Raw genomic sequence first — 23601 nt, 5'->3', positions numbered from 1 at the left:
TGTGCACTTATTTAGAATCTAGAATATTATCTGCTTATCTCATCCATGCGTGTGGCTAGTGGTCGATAAAATGGGACGAGAAGCATGAGGTTTCATGTTCGTATTCCAGCAGATGTAAACACTAGATGATTTTTTTTTCCCATCTGCCTAAGCCTTAGTGGGCAGAATTATACAGTATTACTGTGTTGGTAAGAGATACTAATAGGTATCCGGTGGAATAGACAAATTTTGACACGTTTAGACTTGGGTATATGAAGACACTTACGGATAGCAATAGAAAAATAGATAGAAGATTGCAGAAAAACAAAGCATATATTTAGTTGGCTGAGGTTTATCTTACTAACAAGTAGGCCTTTTTTTGGGTTCTATGCGGATCTTAAAATATATTCTAACAGAAATCAGACGAGTGGATTCTGATGGCACTAAGCTAGTGGATGGAAGTAAGCCACTAATAGCATCCTAAAAAATATGCTTGCCTTTTTTAATAGGTGAAGTGCTCATGACCTCAAGAAATGCTACTACTTTAGATATGGATGGACTAGGACTGATTTGAATTCTTTACATATTTGGTATGTTTTAGTGCTTTTATTAAAGATAAGACTGCAATTTTAGGTAATCAAGCATGCCAAACATTTTTCTGGCCTCTATGAGCATAATCATTTTTGTATCAATATGTTGGAATCTTCTAAAAAATTCTGAACACAATTCAACAGGAAATGTAGATAACGATAATGACACTGTATAGCCGGTTTCAAAATAATAGGCGAAAGTGTATATATTTTTTGAATATATATAATTATATACATTCTATATGTTATATAGAAAAATTATACTACAAATTTTACATTTTTCGGCTACCGAATGCAAATAGTTTCTGGCGCGGGTTAATGATAATACCCAAAAAAAAGTATATAATGGTCCGAACCCTTAACCCCCCCCCCCCCCAAAAAAAAAAAAAAGAAAGAAAGCCTGACAACTTCAATTAAGTTTCAATTAGCACTTTGTCATGGATGAATTTATGGTAAAGTCTTAATTTTAGTACATGGTTTATTATCAGAACTGATAAGCATATGAAGTCATAAATGGTGTCCAAATTAAAGAACTAAGTATCTGCTACACAGAAGAAAAAGCTTTGTTAAGAAGGTCATATAAATGCTTTGTCTCAATAAATATGAAAGTAAATTTTCTTCTATCAAGTTTCCAAACTCACTTTTTATCTTTTTTTTTATTTACTTTCCACGTGCGTCATATTGCGTGCTGAGTTAATTCCACAAACATATTCTCCTTCATCTTCACACCTCCCAACTCCCACCCACTCACCGCACCGGCACAACCAGTAATTAAAAAGGAGGGAAAGATATAGATGAATAAAAGATATAAAGATGAAAATTTTCTTTTAAAAAAAAAACAAACTTGGGCAAACCCCAAAAATCTTAGTACAATTCATACGGGTAATCTATCTGAAATCGATATTTTACGTTTTCATCACAGGTTGTAATGGAGTGATCAGAAATCTTGAATTCGAATTTTAGGAATGGAGTTCCCGTTGGCAGGAGGTTTAACTCGCAAATGAGGATGAAATAAATTAGTTGGATCTCAAAACGAGTACCAGTCAAAACAAAACAAAAAACGAAATTTTATAGTTTCCAGTTTCTCTCTTATTCTAACCAACTGGACGAATTCAATTAAAGCCATAACTTTCTACGCGGAATAAAAATCTATTAAAATTGTATAAGTAATAGATATGAACTCATAATTTTAAAAATATAATGTCTTCTTAAAATCTTAAAAGTTAAACTCATAGAATTTAAATCCCACAAAAATAGAAGAAAACGGGGGAAATAGTCTAAAAACGAACACATGCATATGTACTCTTTTGCATGTTGAGAATTCAAATTCACTGAATCATTGTTAAATTCTCAAATCATTACTCTTTCTAAGCCAAAATATAAAGGAAGAAAAAACTAACCATTTTTACGAGCTTTAACACGAGCAGAAACAGCAAACCAAACACGGCGAACAGGAAAAACCATTTTTTGCCACCAATCATCCATTACTTTGAATTTAATCTTCAATTTCTTCCTTCTATTTCTACACCCACCACCTCCCAATCTACTCACCAAAATCTTTAACCCGGCCAGACCTTCTCTATTTTTCTTTCTTCTAAAAAATAACAGAACAAATTACACACTTTTATTTTGAGAGGAAACAAAACGAGGACATAACACTGTTTTCTGTTGGGCTCAATCCCACTTTTCTACTTTTTATAAGGAGTGGAAATTAATGACTATTTCCCCACTTTAATGTTTTTTTCCTTTTTTTTATTTTTTTTGTTTGTTCGGTTTTAGATTAGGAATCTACCCGCCGACACGTGACACTGTTGTTAAGTACTTTTGTTTAAGAAATAATTTTCATGCCACGTGGTTGTTTTGCGCGTTGGACTTTGTTTTTATTTTTTTCTTGATTGGTATTTTTCATTTTTTTTCTTACTATTGTTACTGTTTGTTTTTTTAAAGCTTTTTGTCAGAACAAGTATTTTGACTTGAGTGGATACAAAAACGTGACATGTTTAAGTGGGAAAGCAACATAAAAAAGCAGAAATTCTGGTGATTGGGCGGTTTGTTTGACTGTGAGATTTTAACTTACATAAAAGTAGAAAAGATAATTCTATTTTCCTAAAATAGAGGAATTTTATTTTTATAAGCATTTGCTTATTTCTTGATTGTCGGTGATATTTAAGCCTTTGAGATTGGGTTAATCTGATTAATTAGATTCGTAATCCAGAAAAAAAAAGAATAAACGATCAACATCTCATTTGTTTTCTTTGAGGAGGGAGTTAACTTAAAATTGGTTAAAATTCTCATTATTTACATCACTTGAAAAGTAAGGGGGAATCCTCTTTTTTCCAACGGAAAGTTTCACTTTATTCGTGTTTATCTAAAGATGGCGTTTAATTGGTATTAACCATGGGAGGACACAAGATTTTCGTGAGAATCAAGAAACTTTTTGTAGTAGTCGTGATAGTGATTTTTTTCCGGGTAGAAGGTGATAACCCTAATGAATTGACTATGAAGGTGACTCTTAGCTACATCAGCGTCTAAATTCCTTAATCGTTATTACTCAGGCGGTTACCTTTTTTTCATGTTCATATTTATATCTTTTGGAAGAATTATTGGGACGGACTTTCGTGGAAAAGAAAAAAACCCTTTATCAGATTGGAAGCGATGAATTACCCGGCCTAAAAGACCGATGGAAAAAACTCTTTTTGTTGGTCAAGTCTTTGTTGAACTAAGTAAATATGTTTTCTATACCAAATTAAAAAAATGAGATTTATATTCAAGTGACGATCCAGGTCTAACTATGGGTGTTAAGGAGCCGGGCCGGGCTAGAGGAAAAGAAGAACGACTGGTCTTGGTATCGATGGGTTACCAGTTACAAATTACCGGTCTTACCGGTTCCGGACTTAGCCAGTGAAAAATTGAACCGGAACAGTTCCGGGCCTATTAGGACGGGCCGGGGTGATTTTTGGATGACATCGGCACATGCCGGTTCACCTACAAACCCAACCCTAACCTGCCCTTTTACCGCCGATCTAAGCCGGTCTAGAACCGGATCAGCCCAGCCCGTTTGACAGGTTTAGGTGGTAATAGAATAATTAAAGACGTAAGCCAAAACAGATTTGAAATTATCCTTATGACATTTACACTTAGAATGCACTAGGAACTGTACATTGCCTTTTAGAAAAGTGTTAAATCACTACCAAAAGGATTTGACTCGTTATTCAAAATTTGAATTATGTTAGCGGTTAAGAGCTAATTAACAGTTAAGTAATGATGTCATCACTCATGTTATACCGTTTCAATTCCTTATGTTTTTCTTTTCACATAGTGAATACAAAACTATAGAAAATCTAAAAGAATTCTGGCAAAAGCTGTTCATATTGGTGGAGTAGAAATTTTATTTAATTGAAGTCTAAGGATTCAAGGAAAAAATAGATAGAGTCAAACATAGTGAGAGAAGTAGATCAATTAGAAGTTGTAATATACTATTTATTTAATCAAATATCCAACAGAGGACTTTCCGTAGTGTCGGCAGGCGTTTGGACCACGTGGTTATAATCAATTTGAAAATGAATTTTATACTCATAAAGTAGTAATTATTGGAGTCTTTAGGTGTTCTTGTTGAGAAAGAAAATGACTAATTAACCGAATTCACTCTCGAAAAATTACATCGTTATAACATTTAAAAATTTATTAATATATGATAAATATTGAATTTCTTAGTGAAATTTCTTCTTTCTCTAAAAATATAAATTATGATCAAACAACAACAGAGTTACTTTTGTTTTAGGGAGCAAAAGAGACTGCGAAACTAGAGGTGCATAAAGGTTTATTCCAATTTTCTCTCTCGAAAATAATATTTTATATATACATATATATATACGATAAATTTTTTTTATTATCGTAGTAAATATTGAATCTCTTAATGAAATTTTTAAGATAAAGATTATGATCAAATTAAACAACAAGGAGTTACTTTTGCTTTAGGGGGCAAAATGTTTGGCCAATTACATTAGGACAGTTGAAAGGATCATATGATGTTTTTGTTTAATTAGTGACAAAGCAAAATCGTCTGGTCTATTAAATAGACTCTATTTCTTCCTTTGTTTTCTACTTTATACTGGTTTTAATCTTTGTCTTGGCTTTACGTCGAAAAAAATAAATTAAATATATTTAGGCTGCATTAACCTTCTAACCACTTATTTACATAATTTTTAAGGGAAGGTTGTTGGAGATAATCATACCATGATTCAAGAAAACAGCCATATATTGTATGATCAAATAATCATCAAGTTGATGCGGTTGTTTTCAACTTGATATCCTCAACCAATGTGACTCTTGGAGGAAAGTGAACCTTAGTTTCTCAACCCAATAGATTGTAACTTTAGAATGACAGCCAAACCATGGTTATTGAGTATTGGGTTAACTATTATGTACTCCTTCCGCTCACTTTTACTTGGCAGGTATACTAAAAATATATTTTCATTTTTACTTGTCACTTTACGCATATCAAGAAAAGACAATTTTTTTTTCTGTTATACCCACAATATTTATTACTCTTTCAAATCATCTTCTCAAATCCAATAAAATATGCATAAATTAATGTGTATCATGATAAATTATGCACTTTATTTATTATTTTTTAAGAGGCGTGAAAAATCAAAACGTGTCAAGTAAAAATGAACGAAGGGACTAGTTGTTTTCATTGTTTAATCTCCGAAGCGAACAATAACATGAAAAAAGAATGTATATTATTCACTTAGGGTTGGATATCAAATTAGGGATATCACAATTATTCTATTGGATGAACACTTATCGTTGTCTGTTAGATTATTGCCTCATAATTCTTCAATCCGTACCAATTTTTTTTTGGAAAATTTTCATAAAGCACAATTTTTTAGTTGTAATTAACCACCTATAAATATTATTTGCTATATTACGGATTATAGATACATTTTCTGTGGTTATAAGATGTATTTGATGTATTTAAACTATTGTATTCATGAATATAGTAGCAAAAATAGATGTGATTCAGGAAAGTCCAGCTAATGTGTTGTGGTATTCGAGTGTATTCGACTGTATTCATGGAGTGAAACATGGGATTACAGCTGGATAAATTATTGTATTCGACTGTATTCACGACATTAAATAGGGGATTACACTGCTTTTAAAACGGAATGTGAATCAATTAACATAATAGACTCCTAATATAACTCAACAAACTCAATTATAACACACAAAAATTATATTTTCAGTTATAAAAAAGATTCTCAACCGAAAAAAAACCCCAAAAACATAGCACTCTTCAGAGAAATTATATAATACATATGAATACATAAATTATATTAATTAAAAAAAACATATGAATACATTAATGGCATATAGCGAGACAATGACTCCAATAAAATACATAGAATACAGCACGATACAATGAAATTCGATGAAAAAAAAACACAGTGAATACAATAAAATACATGAAATACAATGAGATACATTGAATTGCAATACATTGAAATTATATTCGTAATCCGCCAGAGTTTTACTATTTTCCAATCGCCATCCCTCAAAGATTAAAGATTTTATGAAATCGAATACCCTCATCCTCTTGAATTGTGACCTTAACATCTGCAACAGTATAATCAGACTCAACCATTAACTTTAAAGTGCGTCCACTTATAATTTTTACTATGATTTGCATTGTTGGTGCATATTGAAGGACCAAGTAATCATCGGTGGCTCCCAAAGAATTTAGAGTATGCACATCACTCAGAACAACCTCATCTTCATTCAGAAGCTTCTGTTTCTTAAAAGAGATGGCAGATTACGAATACTAAAACCATAGATTGCGAATAGATTTTTGCCCGGGGAAGACTCGATCAGGAAGCCTGAGATCCCCTGAAATTCCATAGTCGAAACCAGCATTTCTGAAGTGGGCTTTGCATAAATCCGGTGAAAGGAGGAGGAGATTGGAAGTTTTAATGGGATGGGAAAGAGAATGAGATGTATCAAAGTAGAGAGAGAGAAAGAAAATAGTGTAACTTATTAGCGTATTTAGTGGCTTAGGGCTAGGAGGTAACCAAAATTAAATATTTTGCTATAAACCTTAAAAGGTATTTATAGAATATAATTTTTTTAAATGGTATTTATTTAAAATAAATAAGGTGTTAACTTTTACTATAGGAGTTAAAATGTCCTTTTTTTTTTTTTTTTATATTGCGTTTATAAACAACTTTGTAAAGGACTAAAAAATCAATTCTCCTTACAATTTTGGGTAGGAGTATACATGGACCGGGTTGATTCGGATTTTACCATAACCAAACCAAACCAACAATATCGATTTGGATTGGTTCGGTTTTGTTGGATTTTCGGATTTTTTTTTTATTACATGAATATTATTTCAATCTTACTTTATTAAAGTTATAGATAAAGTCTTGATAAGTGAATATATGTTTATTAAAAATTAATAAAATATAACGAACATATGATCTATTAAAGTATTCTTATGAGAGATTTTTTTTTAGTAACACATGATAGTTTATTTTCTTAGTAGTCGTCTGACAATAATTTTTTCGTGGATGTACGCTTTCAAGGTTAACCGAATTTAATAATTAAACATAAAAATTAATATAAGACTTAAATAATGATATGTTCTATGTAATTTTAAATTATTGAAATATCGCTTCAAATTCGAAAAAGATATAAGAAATCTTGACATATGACTATGAAAAAACAAAGAGATGATTGACACATTTCAATAACACTTAATAAGAAAGTGATAATACCCATTATTTAAAATAAACAAAAATGAATACACTTCATAGTTCTACTATTAAATATTACATCTCATGAGAGGATCCTAAATATTTCTAGATATTTTTTTAAATAAATTCTATATAAAGTCTTAAAGTATATATGAAAAATTATATATTTAAATGTCATTTTGGTTCGGATTTTAATCGGTTTGATTTGACTTTTCAATTTGATGTGATTTTTCAGTTCGGTTTAAACGCCCCTAATTCTGGGACATAATCAAGAGCTACTGCATTATGAGCTTCATATCAAATGTACGTAAAAGTGAATAAATTTTTACTACAGTAACGAAATTGAATCTATACCGGAAAAAAATAACGAAATTGAAAGGACAAAGTTAGTGCAAGTGTGTGTTATACGTAAATTCTTGAATTATGTATTCGTAATAATTGAAAAGATGGCATCTAATAGTACGAATCTTTCCTTAAAAACACAAAGAAAAGAAAAAGAGAAGGAACAAGAAAGTGTAAAGAGTGTGGTGATAGTATAGACTATAGACCAAAAGATTTCGTTTACGTTTCGTCAACTTCGACTAACAGTTCTAGTGACCCAGATATTTTATTAACCATTCAAGTCTAGAAGCCTCATAATTAACACCTAATTGTTTTTTATGCTTTTGCAACTTTAATTAATAATTATCATCATACTTTTTCTTTGTTTATTCTAATAAAATAGTTTTATCCCTAATTAGACAATGGAGTACTCTGTACTACTATTATTTTTGCTAGGACTGATGATTTTTATTTTATTCTTAGTTTTTTTTTCCTTGGAGGGATGGCCATTAATTTGAAGAAATAGACTATTGTAGTGGATTTATTCTTCACTGATCATGATCGTTTGTTTAAATAATTTGAAAAGTGAAACCTCTTAGTTAGTCATAAAGGCAAAAAAAAAAAAAAATTAAGCACTTTGTTAGGTTTTGAAAATAGTTTGATTAAGTAATGGATTAGCAAAATGGACCACTCTATTCTGTTTTAGAAGTGGGAATTTCATGAAGCATGAAAACACTACCTCACCTACCTTGAAAGAAGCCCTACACCACACAACAAGAGACTTTCCTCATACAATTTTAAGTACTACTATTATCCTATATGATCTCGACAAATTTTATGTTTGGAGTTATAACTTACATACACCGACAATATATATATGAATTTTACATTATCAGGTCATACAAAATATAATTACGGTAACCTTCCGTAAAAGGTAAAATTTATAATCTTAAAAATCAGTTACTTACTACAACAGATAAAAGTAAGATATATAAAATTTCTTATTCTAAGGATGGAATAAGGAACTCCCCTCCTAACTCACTCAAATGCACAAACATTAATGCTTTTAATCAATTGGATTTTGACTTCTTGTCCCTCTATCAATTTATAATGCCTTTGGCATCTCTTTCATTGCGATTATGTATTATATTTTCGGCATGATTAATGATGCATACAACGGTCCTCAAATTCGTCAGCGAGAGCCATTCATTCGATTGATTTTATTAAGGACAAAGCGTGGCGCGATTATTAAAAAGATCTTAATATATATATATATATATTTGTGACTTCCTTTGAGTATAGTATTTTAACGGTAATCTGGACTTTTGATTTGATTAATCTGGTTGTCATTCTTTAACATTTAATTATGTAGAAGTCTTTTTAGTCCAGCAGCCATGCTTCAAATATTTGCACCAGTTTGAAATTGAGCTTTTAGCGTATGAAATTTCAATTTTCGTGATAAGAGTCACAGAGATTTCTATCAAATTCCACGGAACTTTGTTTGGTTTATGTCAAACTAATGTCTTCGGTCTGCTACTGTATTTGATAAAGGCCTTTGGTGAAAAGATATAATTTGAATCAATTGGTGTTTTGTAAATTTTATACATATTTTCTTGCTACTTGACAGAAAATTGAAGTTGGAATTGAGAGGATTCTATAACCCAAAACTCATTGAAATGACTTCTGATGCTGCAAAATTTTCACCCTATACATTCACTCAGGTCCTTGGTAATAAAGTACACACTACAAGTACTATAAACAATGTAATTTTGTTATACTATATATTTGCCATTTCCATTGACGTGGATCTACCCCATTTAAAAAAGTTACAAAATCTTCATCACAATAATATGATTTAACGCCAAAAGCACTCAAGGGTGCAACCTAACGGTCAATGAAGTGGGTGAATACCTTAAAGAACAGGATTCGAATCATGGTGGAAACAAAAAATCTCTACCAATAGCAAAGTCAAGTTTAGGGATTGGTGATTCAGCAGATAATCGCTTTGTTTTTAGCACATTTGTATTCCAAATACAAAGGCATAAAAGATAAACTGAAGTAGAAAGGAAGAAAAACAGGTTTCTCACAATAAGTGAGCCCAATGAAAGCAGGCTTCCATGAGAAAAGTACCAAGTGCAGTTAGTCAAGATCATCCAGTACTCATCAAACTGGTGGGGCTGTGAAGAAAGGAAATGGTCCATTTGTAAACTACCTTAACTCACATTAAATTAGAAGGGGACTTGAGCCCTTGAGAGATGAATATGTACCTACTTTATGGCCACACTATTTAGAATACCGCGTTACATAGAGTTCGGGGAAAGGCCGTACCCCTAGGAGGTGTGATGTAGGCAGCCTACCCTGCTTCCACGGCTCGAACCCGTGACCTATAAGTCACACGGAAACAACTTGACCATTGCTCCAAGATTCCCCTTCAGCTAACGATTTTACATCATTTACTTAAACAATAAAGAGGGAGTTCACATCCTTTTTTCTCAAAAAAGGTTTCTGGAATGTCCTGATTTTGGGACCTCAGTATTACAGAGGAAAATATTCAGCTCTTTTGCATACAAGAAAAAAAAAGAATTGAAAAAATAAACTTAGATTCCCCTTTTCCGGTTCGTCCTTTACGGATAATATGTATACAGTTTGTTCAGTCAAGATGTACACAAAATAATCTCAAGCATTTATAAACCATATAGTCACGTACTATTCATCCATGTTCTTCATGTATTCTTTTGAAAGTTTGCTATCCATAATCAACTTTTGTTCTTTGACAAGAGAGTATCCTGATTCAAGCAAGGCTTCAACCGTTTGCTGTCCAAGAAAAATACCGGCAGGATAGTCAATAATTAGTAGGGGGGAAAAATGTTAATGGTAGATTATACTAATCCTCATCAGAAACAAGCATACTAGAGCTCTGACTAACGATATCAAAATTAGCTTAAATTTATAGGACTAGCCCAAAGTTTGACAAGTTAGGTTAGTAAGTTTGACAGCTTAGATTAGTGATATAATCAAGGACCGTTGCAATGGTTCAACCCAAATTGACCTTCAAATGGACTATAGTAGATAAAACTCAGTAGTCTTCTAGTTGATTCTCAACCCGCCTATGTGAAGACCTAAGGCTAAAAAGCACTCAATAAGTTACTGAATTCTCTAAACTAAGGAAAGGACAGAATTAATGGATAGAATGATTCTTTATACACAACTGTACCGAAATTTTTTTAGAAATGGACCTGGGTTGGGCGGGATGTGTTATAATCTGTTATCCATTACGTATTAGACCCAACTCTATTGGCCCAAGAAAATTTGGGATGAATTGAGTCGAGTCACCACCGTACTTTCATTTTAAATTGACCCCTCTAGTTTTGACACAATGCATTTATTTCAACCAGAAAAATTAAAGAAGCAGCAGAACAATTTGACCAAATAGGGGCAACTAGGCAACTTGGAACACACTTTAAGCTCAGCAGAATTCCCACTGAACCTTAACCTTAAACAATTTCTAGGCAAGCTAGAGCTACTACAGATCTTGTCTGCTAACTCTTCCTTTCAGCTTACAAGGGAAAAAAGGATAACAACGAGACTAATTTCTCTTGATGAATTTAATATCCATAAATGATCCACACTATGGAGGATGACCTTACTATATTCAAATTTATCAAGATTTTGTTTCTAATGCTAATACACCATACTCTAAAGGTGCAATGTTAGACTGTATTGGGAAAACGAAGGTCCATCCTTAGATTGGTAAGCTTAGGAGTACGACCTGAAGAAAAACAAAGAGAAAGAACTACTGCATTATCAATAACCTTTTTTCGTTATGCTATAATGCTTAAAATTCTGTTGCCAGGTAGCAATTAATGCAGAACCAGGCCCAGCCCGTTGGGAGAGAGAGGAACTATTTCTGTCTAGCCCTAACACTTTTCTTGTGAAAAAATCAGGGCCAACGCAAGTTTAGTTATGGTGAAGAGAAAGGTAGCTTGAATCCATTTCTGGTTGGCTCTTGAAATCCAAGGCTACGAAGGTGTGAGCCCGTGAGGAAGACCTTCAGGGATTGTCACAGCATGGCCGACATTGAATCTTCTTTTTTTTTTTTTTTTTTTGGATAAGGGCAGACATTGAATCTTGTACGAGCTGTGTAAGTTCGATATGAAGAAGGGAAAACAATACGATCGAGTTCAAGAGAAGAGGTAAAAGGAAAGGATGATTGTTTTCAGGCACACGCTTAGCTGGAAGACTTCATCATCCCGGGGCTCGGTTGAAACGTTAGGTGATTAGGGACAAACCCATGAAGGTTACACTAGGTCTTAAGTCATCTGGAGATTAAAGATGCTCTACTTCTTTTCAAATTTCACTCTTGAGGAGAAAGCTGAAAAGGTCTTCCCATACTTTAGTGGAGAAAAACACATTTCATTTTCCATGAGCTAAGTCATTGCATAAAACTGGGTTTCTCTTCTCAAATATTGCTTTCCCTCTAATTCTCCCACCTCTTATTCTTAGATCTAATGAAGGTAACACATTTCATTTTCCATGAGCTAAGTCATTGCATAAAACTGGGTTTCTCTTCTCAAATATTGCTTTCCCTCTAATTCTCCCACCTCTTATTCTTAGATCTAATGAAGGTTAGCGGCTTAGACCACAGGCAAAGCACTATTCTTAGACCTAATGAAGGTTAGTGGCTTAGACCACAGGGCAAAGTACTTATCAACCCCCCCCCCTTCCCCCCAAATTTTTCCCCTTTATGTATGAAAAGAGATTTCTATAGTTCTCCAAACAACTTTCTGCCAAATCAACAAACACAAAAAAAGCTGTTTGTAAAATATCACTAAGAAAAAGTAAGGATAGAATTGCTCCCTGCACTGACACTGTCTTAATTTTCATGAAAAAGAAAGGAAAACAGAAAATGCCTTACCTCTGGAGGAACAAAAACCGGAAGTTCTCCTTTCTTTCTTTGACGAATTAATCTTCTGCCAATATCTTCAGCACCTCCAGTGTCTTCAACCCACTGCATAAAAGCAGAAAGCACAAATAAGTAACTGAAATTTAGTCAAGCCTTTGAAAGGTAGCGTCATATTAGAAACTTGCGCACCATTGAGGTCAAAAAGAACCAATCACAATATATTAGTTGTAATCACCAATAATAAGCAAGAACAGTTGATGGTGAGATTGATGAGGCATATGTTCGTCATGACTCACATCGTATAGTCTGGCTGCTGGAAAACCATCAAACTATTTTTCCAAACCAAAAAATACTAAAACTTTCACTAAATATCCTAGAATATCAATTTGGCCAAAAACTGGTGAATGTTGGACGGAACTCATCCAAACACATATTATAATCATTCTATCCATTAAAAATCCTTTTAAAGTAAAAAAAATCTCCCTCACTTAAGAAGGGCAGATTATAACTTATTTTTTGATTATGCACAACCTTTTATCGGATTAAATTGGCATGCATAAACAACTTTTTTATTTAATGATCTATGCATGCATGTGTGTGATTTAGTCATTATCGGATTGAAGTGACATGCATAAAACAACTTTTTCATTTAATGATTTATGCATATATGTGTGTGATTTAGTCATTATCTAGGGCTAACTTACGGCTAATGGTTGCATTCGAGTTCGTTTTGTGACTTTAAGCATTAGGATTACAACAACAAAAAACCTAGACTAATCCCATAGGAAACATCTAATGGCTCCAGTGGAGATGCGGGGTATCGATCAATTTAAGCATTCGGATTAATCCTTTTATTTACTGATTTAAGAATGTATGCGGGTGATTTATTCATTTCCAAGGGTTAATCTAGGGCTAATTAATCTGCCCTTTCTTTAAGTTATAGTATGCAGCTTTTAAGTTTTAAGTTAGGGAGCATTTTCTAGTTTAAAATGATTTTTTTTTTAATCTTAAAATGTGATGGATGAGTTCTGGCCAACCTTCACCGGTTTTTGGCCAAATTGATATTGTAGGATATTTGGTGAAAGCTGAGTGATTTCTTTGTTATAAAAATTAGTTTGATGATTTTCCTGCAACTAGACCATACATAAGTTCAACGACCTTCTATGTAATTAACCCACTCTTTTATGAATTTAAGCATTAGGATTACAACAACAAAAAACCTAGAGTAATCCCATAAGAAACATCTAATGGCTCCAGTGGAGATGCAGAGTATCGATCAATTTAAGCATTCGGATTAATCCTTTTATTTACTGATTTAAGCATGTATGCGGGTGATTTATTCATTTCCAAGGGTTAATCTAGGGCTAATTAATCTGTCGTTTCTTTAAGTTATAGTATGCTGCTTTTAAGTTTTAAGTTAGGGAGCATTTTCTAGTTTAAAATGATTTTTTTTTTAATCTTAAAATGTGCTGGATGAGTTCTGGTCAACCTTCACCGGCTTTTGGCCAAATTGATATTGTAGGATATTTAGTGAAAGCTGAGTGATTCTTTGTTATAAAAATTAGTTTGATGATTTTCCTGCAACTAGACCATACATAAGTTCAACGACCTTCTATGTAATTAACCCACTCTTTTGTGAATTTAAGCATTAGGATTACAACAACAAAAAAACCTAGAGTAATCCCATAGGAAACATCTAATGGCTCCGGTGGAGATGCGAGGTATCGATCAATTTAAGCATTCGGATTAATCCTTTTATTTACTGATTTAAGCATGTATGCGGGTGATTTATTCATTTCCAAGGGTTAATCTAGGGCTAATTAATCTGCCCTTTCTTTAAGTTATAGCATGTTGCTTTTAAGTTTTAAGTTAGGGAACATTTTCTAGTTTAAAATGATTTTTTTTTAATCTTAAAATGTGCTGGATGAGTTCTGGCCAACCTTCACCGGTTTTTGGCCAAATTGATATTGTAGGATATTTAGTGAAAGCTGAGTGATTTCTTTGTTATAAAAATTAGTTTGATGATTTTCCTGCAACTAGACCATACATAAGTTCAACAACCTTCTATGTAATTAACCCACTCTTTGTGAATTTAAGCATTAGGATTACAACAACAAAAAACCTAGACTAATCCCATAGGAAACATCTAATGGCTCCAGTGGAGATGCGGGGTATCGATCAATTTAAGCATTCGGATTAATCCTTTTATTTACCGATTTAAGCATGTATGCGGGTGATTTATTCATTTCCAAGGGTTAATCTAGGGCTAATTAATCTGCCCTTTCTTTAAGTTATAGTATGCTGCTTTTAAGTTTTAAGTTAGGGAGTATTTTCTAGTTTAAAATGATTTTTTTTTTTAATCTTAAAATGTGCTGGATGAGTTCTGGCCAACCTTCACCGGTTTTTGGCCAAATTGATATTGTAGGATATTTAGTGAAAGCTGAGTGATTTCTTTGTTATAAAAATTAGTTTGATGATTTTCCTGCAACTAGACCATACATAAGTTCAACGACCTTCTATGTAATTAACCCACTCTTTTGTGAATTTATGCATTAGGATTACAACAAAAAAAAACCTAGAGTAATCCCATAGGAAACATCTAATGGCTCCAGTGGAGATGCGGGGTATCGATCAATTTAAGCATTCGGATTAATCCTTTTATTTACTGATTTAAGCATGTATGCGGGTGATTTATTCATTTCCAAGGGTTATTCTAGGGCTAATTAATCTGCCCTTTCTTTAAGTTATAGTATGTTGCTTTTAAGTTTTAAGTTAGGGAGCATTTTCTAGTTTAAAATGATTTTTTTTTTAATCTTAAAATGTGCTGGATGAGTTCTGGCCAACCTTCACCGGTTTTTGGCCAAATTGATATTGTAGGATATTTAGTGAAAGCTGAGTGATTTCTTTGTTATAAAAATTAGTTTGATGATTTTCCTGTAACTAGACCATACATAAGTTCAACGACCTTCTATGTAATTAACCCACTCTTTTGTGCACCTCCATATGATTTTGGCAACTCTTATATTATGACTCTGATTTTGAAAACAACAAGAATTGCCCCTAAGGTACTAAATAGACTAGCAAGTCTCTTCCATAATACCGAGTTCTCATCAACTGTTACTAGTTCTATCGCTCTCCACTTTCCTGAAAAATGATAAGTGATAACATTATTCTACAACATTGACAAAAACTATGCCTTAATCCCAAGAGATTTCCTAATAAAAGTACTTTCAGTTCCAAGATTTCTACCATTGATTAAAGAATGCATAAACTTTGTAAATGGAAAGGAGTTGAAGAGAGAGTAATTTATACACATGTCCGTCTTCTGATAAGTTTTCACAACATTATGAACTTCTCTTAAAGGATCTTCCATCATGTGAATCTAGGGAAAATCAGAAAAATATGCAAAAAGCATGAACCTTTTTAGCTATACCTGAACATGGTCATCTACTTTTGTCTCTCAGGGTAGAAAGGAAAATGTGGAATGTAGTTTTCCAACCTTAGATGGTAGATACCATGGATTTATTTATTTATTCATTTATTTCTCCTTTGCTGACACAAAAGCATCTTACAGAGCACTTAGCTTCAGGAATACAAATGCAATGATCATAATTCAGCAACTTGACATCTTTGTCCATCCTCAGACATAATAAGGTCATTGTTCACCAAATCACACCTTTTCCCATCATCTGGAAACTAATTTGAAAATTGATAATTAAACAAACAATTAAATCAGTTTTTCCCCCAATAATCTAAGACTTTGATAAAGAAATTTCTTAACGATGTTTACCTTCTTTTCATCTTAGGTGACAAAAGGAGAGAAGGTTATGTAACCAACTATTTGTCACAACAAAAAAAACACAAGAAGAGACCTTTGAAACATGATAGCGGAGTAGTTTATAGGTAAATGAGGCAATAAATAAAGTAAAATGATATTGCTCTAATTAGATTACCTTTAGGATGGACTGGTCGTACGTTCTAGATCTCATAGCTCCATAGAAATCCAATGCTGCCAAGAGATGAACAAGATATATAAGAGGAAAAAGGACCTTTCTCACCTTTGCATATTGCATTAGATCTACTGTCTACATGACAATCTAGTAATATAAACCGTTTATGATCATGAAGTGTAATATTTGAACCAATTCTTAACCAATTACATAGTCCCATAACAACATATGCAGCAATGTGATGGTGCAAGATCATTAGTCCTTATTGTCCAAAGTGTGTTAAACACACCATATTTGGGCCATCTATTAGACAAAACTGAAACATGCCCTAGTTTCTGTACCAAAACAGTGATTGTACCTATTAAATAGTGTTGCTTTTAGAGATATCCAAGGGAAAGAAAGCAAAGTGTGAGCAACACAAAAATTATCAAAACTTTGAATATGTGCCATGAGAGAAGCAAAAATAATTCTCATGGATGGTTAGTCACCTTGATTCGGGAATGTATTAACAATAGTCGCAACCTCATCCTTTGTTATGCCATCTTTCTCGTACATTCTGCAAACAATATTCTCGATGTCTTCTTGGGTGGGCTGCCTGTATCATGAAAGAGCAAATAGTCACTACTTGTCATGAAATGCATTACAACAAATTGTTATCCACGGAGGACATATAAATTATTTCCAAAGGGTTGAAAAGCTTTATATATTGTCAAGCTCCACACTGGTTGAGAGAATGAGTTGTAGTCTCCTTAATATGGTCTTGGCCTCTTGGGCAATCCTGTTGAGTTAGGCTCAAGGTCCATTTCTTCACCTTGTATCAGAGCCAAGTTGTTGTGTTTCTCAATGTTGGGCCTCTTATGTAATCCACGCCCAAGTTGTGCAGTCCTAGGCATGTGGACAGTGTTAAGTCGCACATTGGTTGAGGGAATGAGTAGTGGTCTCCTTATATGGTCTTGACTAGCTTTTGAGGTTGAGTTAGGTCCAAAAACCAATTTCTTAAAAATAGGTTAGCATTATTATTTTTGATCAACTGAGAATTTTTTGTTAAGTTTAAGTATAACAGTTATCATAATTTAAAATCAACACGGAAACCAAAGTTTATAAATTAATCACTACCAATATTAGCTACAGTGGCGTTGTAATTTTCATAAACTTGAAAGTGCCAAGTTCATGATGCTAACTTGAACGCTAAATGGACACCAGTTAGTTCAAACGAAAAAATAGGTCTCCTACCCTTATTTATGATGTGGTCCACAAAATTAAATCTAGGAAGGATCTCCGTAGCTTTTTGTGTAATATGAACCTTGTAAATGATGCGAATACCATAATACATTTTGTTGGTTCACTGCACAGTTAGGCAGAAAACAATTGGTCAATGTTTTTGGATGTTTTCTCAGCACCATCTTAGTCTGATAACAGTAATAAAACACACTGTCCAAAGATGTGCAGACACCCTATGGTGTATAAGTAAGGAGGGAAATCAGATCACTATGGCCTTGCTTCAAGAATTAGGAATGATTTCAAAGTGGGCAATGGAAGGAATATTTTCTTTTGGTTGGACAACTGGATTGGTGCAGCTACTTTGACAGATTTATTTCCAGATTTGTTCTCCTAAGCAGTAAACAAATTGCTTTCTCTGGCTGACAGCAGACTTAATGGGATTTGGAGCATAGATTTTAGAAGGAATTTCTATGATTGGGAGGTAACTGGGGCTGCTGAATTTTTGAATCTTCTAAACACCTGCCAGTGACTTTCTAACAGTGAAGACACCCTAAGTGAGTTCATGCTAGAGAGATCTAACAGAAGTGGAGAATCTGCAAAAGGCTCGGCCATGGGCACAAATCTGGAGGACCAAAGCACCAGTCAAGGTTGCTTGTTTTACATGGTTAGTGAGCAATGAAGTTTGTTTCACGCAATAGAATTTGGAAAAGGGAGGCTTGGCATTATGCAGTAAATGTTTTCTGTGTGGGAGTCAAGAAGAGAGCATCAGCAATTTATTTTTCCCTGCCAAGTCACTCTTCAACTATGGCGGCTTTTCTTGAATATCACTAGTATGCAGTGACTATGCCAGGAAAACAACTGATTTGACGAGATCATGGACTAGAAAAAGAAATGGAAGAGTAAATCTCTTTGGTGGAATATGACACCTGCTTGTATTTGGTGGACTGTGTGGATTGAGAGAAACAGGAGATGCTTTGAAGATTCTACTAATTCTATTCACATGTTAAAGGCTAATTGTATATTTTTGTTTTGTTTTGGTGTAGATTGGAACATGTAAGTGAGGCTGAATCGATTTTACAGACAATAGAATCACTACAGGATTAGCTGGGGAATACTTTTGGGTTTTTTGCTTTGCCAACATTGTACAGTTTCATCAGCACGTACTTAGTGCTGACCTTATTTATCAAGTTATCTTACCTTCTCAAAAAAACATGTTTAGAAAAAATTAGACCGAGGAAAGATAGACCTATTGAGGTTTCTGTACTGCACTAGACCTTCATTAACTGATATTATTTGTAATACAAGTGACTCCTATAGATCCTCCCAAGTTGCAAGAAAAGAAGCCAATGAACCAATGGACAAGCGAGAGAGAGGGGGCGTACCAATAGAACTTTTCCATTCTCCCATCACGAATTAGGGGAGCATACATTGTTGAAAAATCATTTCCTGTAACAATAATAGGAATCCTGTGTGTTATATCGTTTTGTCTCCAGTCTTGCCCAACGCTTACCCTTGTAGGATTATCACACAAATTCATCAGAGTTCCAACAACAATTTGGTTGTTGACAGTCACTTGAGTGTTACCTTCACGGGAAAAGAAACAATCTCTTTAATGACAGTATTTATTTCTTGGTTAAAAAGAGAGCAGAAAGATATACAATGATTTAGACAGAAGAGATGCTTTATAGAAACTGACAAAAAGAATAACCAACAAGTGTAGATTTGAACACCCAAGTAAAGATAATATAGCTTACCAAATCTGCCAAGGCCAGCATCAATGTCATTGATCATCAAACAACTCATTTTTCCCTGTTAAGCAATAGGAACCATAACACAGTTCATTAATTGTTCAAGTTAAATGTTAAGACTCCAGAGAGAACTATAGCAGGAATAGAGAATATTCAATGTCACAATAACTCATAACTTCAACTGGTGAGCTGCATATATGAAGTGGAACAAATTCTGCAATTCGCGGAATGTGCAACTATTAGTAGGAAATTCCGTCACCCCCTCCCCCAAATGCCCAAAAGGTCAAAGTGGAGAGAGAATCAGCTTATAATGCAACTACTTTTGTACCCGCAATTAAATATGCATGTTTTGTAACAGTTGTTCATAACTGAAACAGACAATGCATGCATATCCTGTGCTGTGAAGCTACTCTTTCTTCAGTGGACCAAATGCACATTCTCAGTGAAGCATGAAACATCATGGATGTCTCATTCTTATTGTTTCAATTTTCATCTGCCTCTCAATCTAAACTTGGTGTGTGTGTGTGTGGGGGGGGGGGGGTTCTTTTGCTTCTTTTTCACCTAAGAGAATGAAAACTACTGTGGAACTCAAACATGAAAGGAAGAAATATATAGCGTGCAATATTAGGAGTGTACATATATTTATCACATACATCCATTTGGAACTTTGTTATTTAATGTTTTGGATAAATTTTAATTTGTAACTTGTAAGATTAAATAAGCTTACATTTGTAACTTATTCTCTATACATTTCTATTCATAAAAAAATAAAATAAAAGAGATCCATTACATAAGAACTACTGTCACAGAAAACAGAAAACCAGAGAATGATAAATGTAAGTGTCAAAATTAAAGCAGCTAATAAGTCATAGTATATAACAAAAATCATAGCATAAACTATATTAAATAACACAACCTAGACATACAAACTTATACATATACCAGTAATAAAAGCAGTAAAGCTTCTAACTTGGTTCTGAACCACTTGAGAAGCAGTTCTGTAACGTTCACGTATTAACTTGCCTGGTTCTCCTGTTAGAGGAAAGATAAAAAGGAAATAAATAAATAACTCCTGTAAAAGTAAAAAATATATTTAAAAAAGGTAAAAGAAACACAGATTATAAAATTGGAAAATTATACTCTTTACTTGAAGGTAATCAGGAAAAATGAAAGAAGTATGATCACCATCCGAGATGGTCACAATATGAGTCCTTGAAATTGAGTTGGAAAGAAAGTTTATGCATATAAATTTTGTGTCTCATTATGGAAATGTCTTCTCCCATACTAACCTATAAAATTGTTGGATGAAGGTGAACGTCTCTAGCTCTTGGATAAATATATGATTAAAGCCATTTATACTTTTCTGAACCAACAATAGTAAATCTTGGTTCCTCTAAGACAATGCTTTAACTAACCATAGCACTTGTGATAATTGATCTAGTAAAAAAATTTAAACGAAAGGCAGTCGAGGTTTATTTATAGACTCTTTCCAGGTACGACAGTGGGGGCAATCTCAAAGTAGGAATCACGACAAGTCAATTATGTGTCCACATTTGCATCTAAAAAATCATCAAACAGAATCTGAAATCAACATGGTTAACTTTTTTCCAAGTCATACTAAAAAAAATCCCAGAAAGGAAGATATCACAAGCCATTTTTGTATGTCAATACTGTAGATTGCCACCCTGGCTTGTCAGTTCAGAAATATTAGTTTCAAGGTGGTTTTTCTTTTTGTTTTTTCATTCAAGGATGACAATAGTTGCTCAAGTTCGAATTTTGGTCAATACGTCCAAAAAGTAAGGAGCATTCCTGTCTATATCATTCTTCAGCAATTTATAAAGAAACCAGAAATAATTCTACCAGCTCTTTCTGATTCCAGTTCTCCGGCAGACATAATGACAGGTTCAATCCCCATTGCCTGAAAGATCAGTTCAGTCTGAAATGATTTGCCTTGCCCCTTTCCTCCCCAAATGCCTGTTACAAAAAACATTATCTTAAGAATATCTTCTCACATCCCCCTAAAATTCAGCTCAAAAGCTGATCAAGCATAATACAAAACTTTTGCAGCAAAACTAACAATATCCACGGAGTATCAAGATCATGTCATGGTATGTGCATGATAAAAATTATAATTATGATAAAAATTTGATTGTAAAGCAATTATCACAATCAGAGAATATAAAAGAATAGTGAAAATATCTAAGATAGTCCAGCACTAGAATAAAATGTGAAGTGCCGGGTATTTCTAGTAGGAACAGCAGTGCAGGAAACTGTTGCTTTCAAATCTCCATCACAAAATAAATTTTACTTGTACAAAAAAATACTTTCTCAGAATAAGGTACATGTAAAGATCCTAAAGTTGCCAACAACAAAATGGGAAAAGAAAACATACTTGCCTAGAATCAGAGGAACTTTGGCGTTCAAAAGATGAGAAATGTAGTTCTTCACAATGTGACACACTGCAGGTGTAAGAGTCCACATATCATCGAAATGGGGCCAGGAAAAAAAATGTTAAACACCAATGCTTTTAAATAAGGAAGCACTGCTTGCAATAATAGCATACAAGAAGTGCAGGGTGAAATAACAAGTTCACAAGTTAAAATCTGCATAAAAGTGTAGATGTTAAATCCTCCAAAAACATGAACTACTGAACCAATTTTATACCTGCAGAACTTACAGATACACATCCAAACCAAATGAAAGGAAAGAGGTTTGCGAGAAAACATGTTATGTACCAGGTGCGGAAAACGTAGATTAGTCTTTTGAGTCAATAATTAGACATCAAGAAATTTTTTCTATATAGCCTCTTATTAAAGGAAATTTAAATTTGCCCCAAGGTTGATTGAGTACCACCTAGCTGTTAAAGTGAAAGTGCCTATATAAATTGTAATAATAGCAAATCATGATTCTCTTTTTTAGAACACTCAAAAGTCAAAAGAATCTTAGTCAAATGTCTCTGCAGAATCTTAGTCTCCAGCTGATCTCTATTATTCACTCCAGCAAGAAAGTAAGATTCGAAAGGAAACTAAAACGCTAGAATCAAACTCATCTTGGCAGGCCGAAGCACGAGTACTCATACACAAGATACAGTAATCGTGTAAAATTAGCTGTTGGAAGATTTAAAAAGGCGGCACTGATTGAAACTTACCGACTTTATCCTGTTCACATGAAGAAAACAAAGAAGAAGAAAAAAAGTGTGTGAGCAACTCAAATTGATTAATTTCCTAACAAATTGAAAAAACCACCAATAGAATTAATGTACCAGAAACGCCGGAGCAATATAGTAGTCGCCTTGAAGGTACGCAAACGACCTAGTCACCTTCTGTCTATAATCAAACACAATATCCGCTGGAAAAAGACAAACAAATTAAAAAAAATTAAGCGGAACAAATTTTTGCAGAGATTATGGTAATGATAAAGAAAGTGCAAAATTGAAGTATTTTACAGTCTTTTCCGAGGAAATTTCCGGCGAAGAGATCATCGATGACTCCAGCCCTAGCACCAACAGCGATATTCATATTATCGGCTTCAGCGCCAAGCCTGTAAAGATAATCGTTGCCGTCGGAATCTTTGGCTTCCCATGAAGACTGTTCAGAGAGTCTTTTCTTCTTCTTTGGTGCATCTTGATTGGATTCCTGGCTTTCACTCTGTTGGCTTTCACTAGTAGAGCAACGAACGCTAAGAGAAGAGTAATTGGGAAATTGCTTAAAATGGGAAAGTGGAATTGAGGGGGTGAAGTTGCAGAGGAAAGTAGATGAATGGAAACTGGGGAGAGCCATTGTTTGAAGAATTTTGGGCCTTTAATTTTCTTTTACTATAGCCGTTACAACTTTAAAACAAGTAGGAGTAGTATTAGCCGACCAATTTTTACATTACACGTTATCGGTACACTATCAGTTGGAGAGGTTATTTCGCGCCCCCTCTCTACTCTAATTTTTTTCTTACATAAAGCAATATCCAGTTAGACACGATTAATGTAATTCGAACCCGTTTACTTCACACAACTTTTCGCTCATTTTCTCATGATCAAGTAATTAAGGACCCGTTTGCCCGTAAGAATTTTTTTCTTTTTTTGAATTTTCTTTTTAAAAAATATGTTTGTCCATGAAATTTTGCAAGTTTTTAAAAAAAAATTCA

General features: G+C 33.7%; 1 protein-coding gene across 2 annotated transcripts; it reads right to left on the bottom strand.

Annotated features, from left to right (window-relative positions):
* Positions 1 to 10055: 10055 nt before the first annotated feature.
* On the bottom strand, positions 10056 to 23286 carry LOC104221123 (ribulose bisphosphate carboxylase/oxygenase activase, chloroplastic). Of its 2 annotated transcripts, XM_009772115.2 has the most exons (12): positions 22910 to 23283; positions 22727 to 22812; positions 22613 to 22622; positions 21861 to 21923; positions 21325 to 21438; positions 20435 to 20496; positions 19471 to 19525; positions 19099 to 19300; positions 16984 to 17090; positions 16499 to 16554; positions 12558 to 12650; positions 10056 to 10456 (listed from the first exon to the last, which is right to left on the bottom strand). In XM_009772115.2, the coding sequence occupies exons 1-12, from the start codon at positions 23241 to 23243 to the stop codon at positions 10349 to 10351; spliced, it is 1290 nt and encodes a 429-aa protein (XP_009770417.1). In that variant the 5' UTR covers positions 23244 to 23283; the 3' UTR covers positions 10056 to 10348. The 2 variants fall into 2 exon arrangements, with proteins under 2 accessions (XP_009770417.1, XP_070027540.1); XM_070171439.1 differs by lacking the exons at positions 10056 to 10456; positions 12558 to 12650 and adding an exon at positions 15801 to 16241 and having other exon boundaries at positions 22910 to 23286.
* Positions 23287 to 23601: the final 315 nt, after the last annotated feature.

The sequence above is a fragment of the Nicotiana sylvestris genome, chromosome 3 (genome assembly GCF_000393655.2).
Source record: "Nicotiana sylvestris chromosome 3, ASM39365v2, whole genome shotgun sequence".
Lineage (NCBI taxonomy): Eukaryota > Viridiplantae > Streptophyta > Magnoliopsida > Solanales > Solanaceae > Nicotiana > Nicotiana sylvestris.
The sequence above is the reverse complement of the archived record's forward strand: the minus strand, read 5'-3'. Positions and strand labels throughout refer to the sequence as shown.

Coding starts and splice junctions, on each gene's coding strand:
- LOC104221123 (XM_009772115.2), bottom strand. CDS start 23,243: ATGGCTCTCCCCAGTTTCCATTCATCTACTTTCCTCTGCAACTTCACC. Junction 19,526..20,434: donor CTCAAGTGGTTCAGAACCAA/GTTAGAAGCTTT, acceptor ATTGCTTAACAG/GGAAAAATGAGTTGTTTGAT. Junction 17,091..19,098: donor AGAATGGAAAAGTTCTATTG/GTACGCCCCCTC, acceptor TTCATGATACAG/GCAGCCCACCCAAGAAGACA.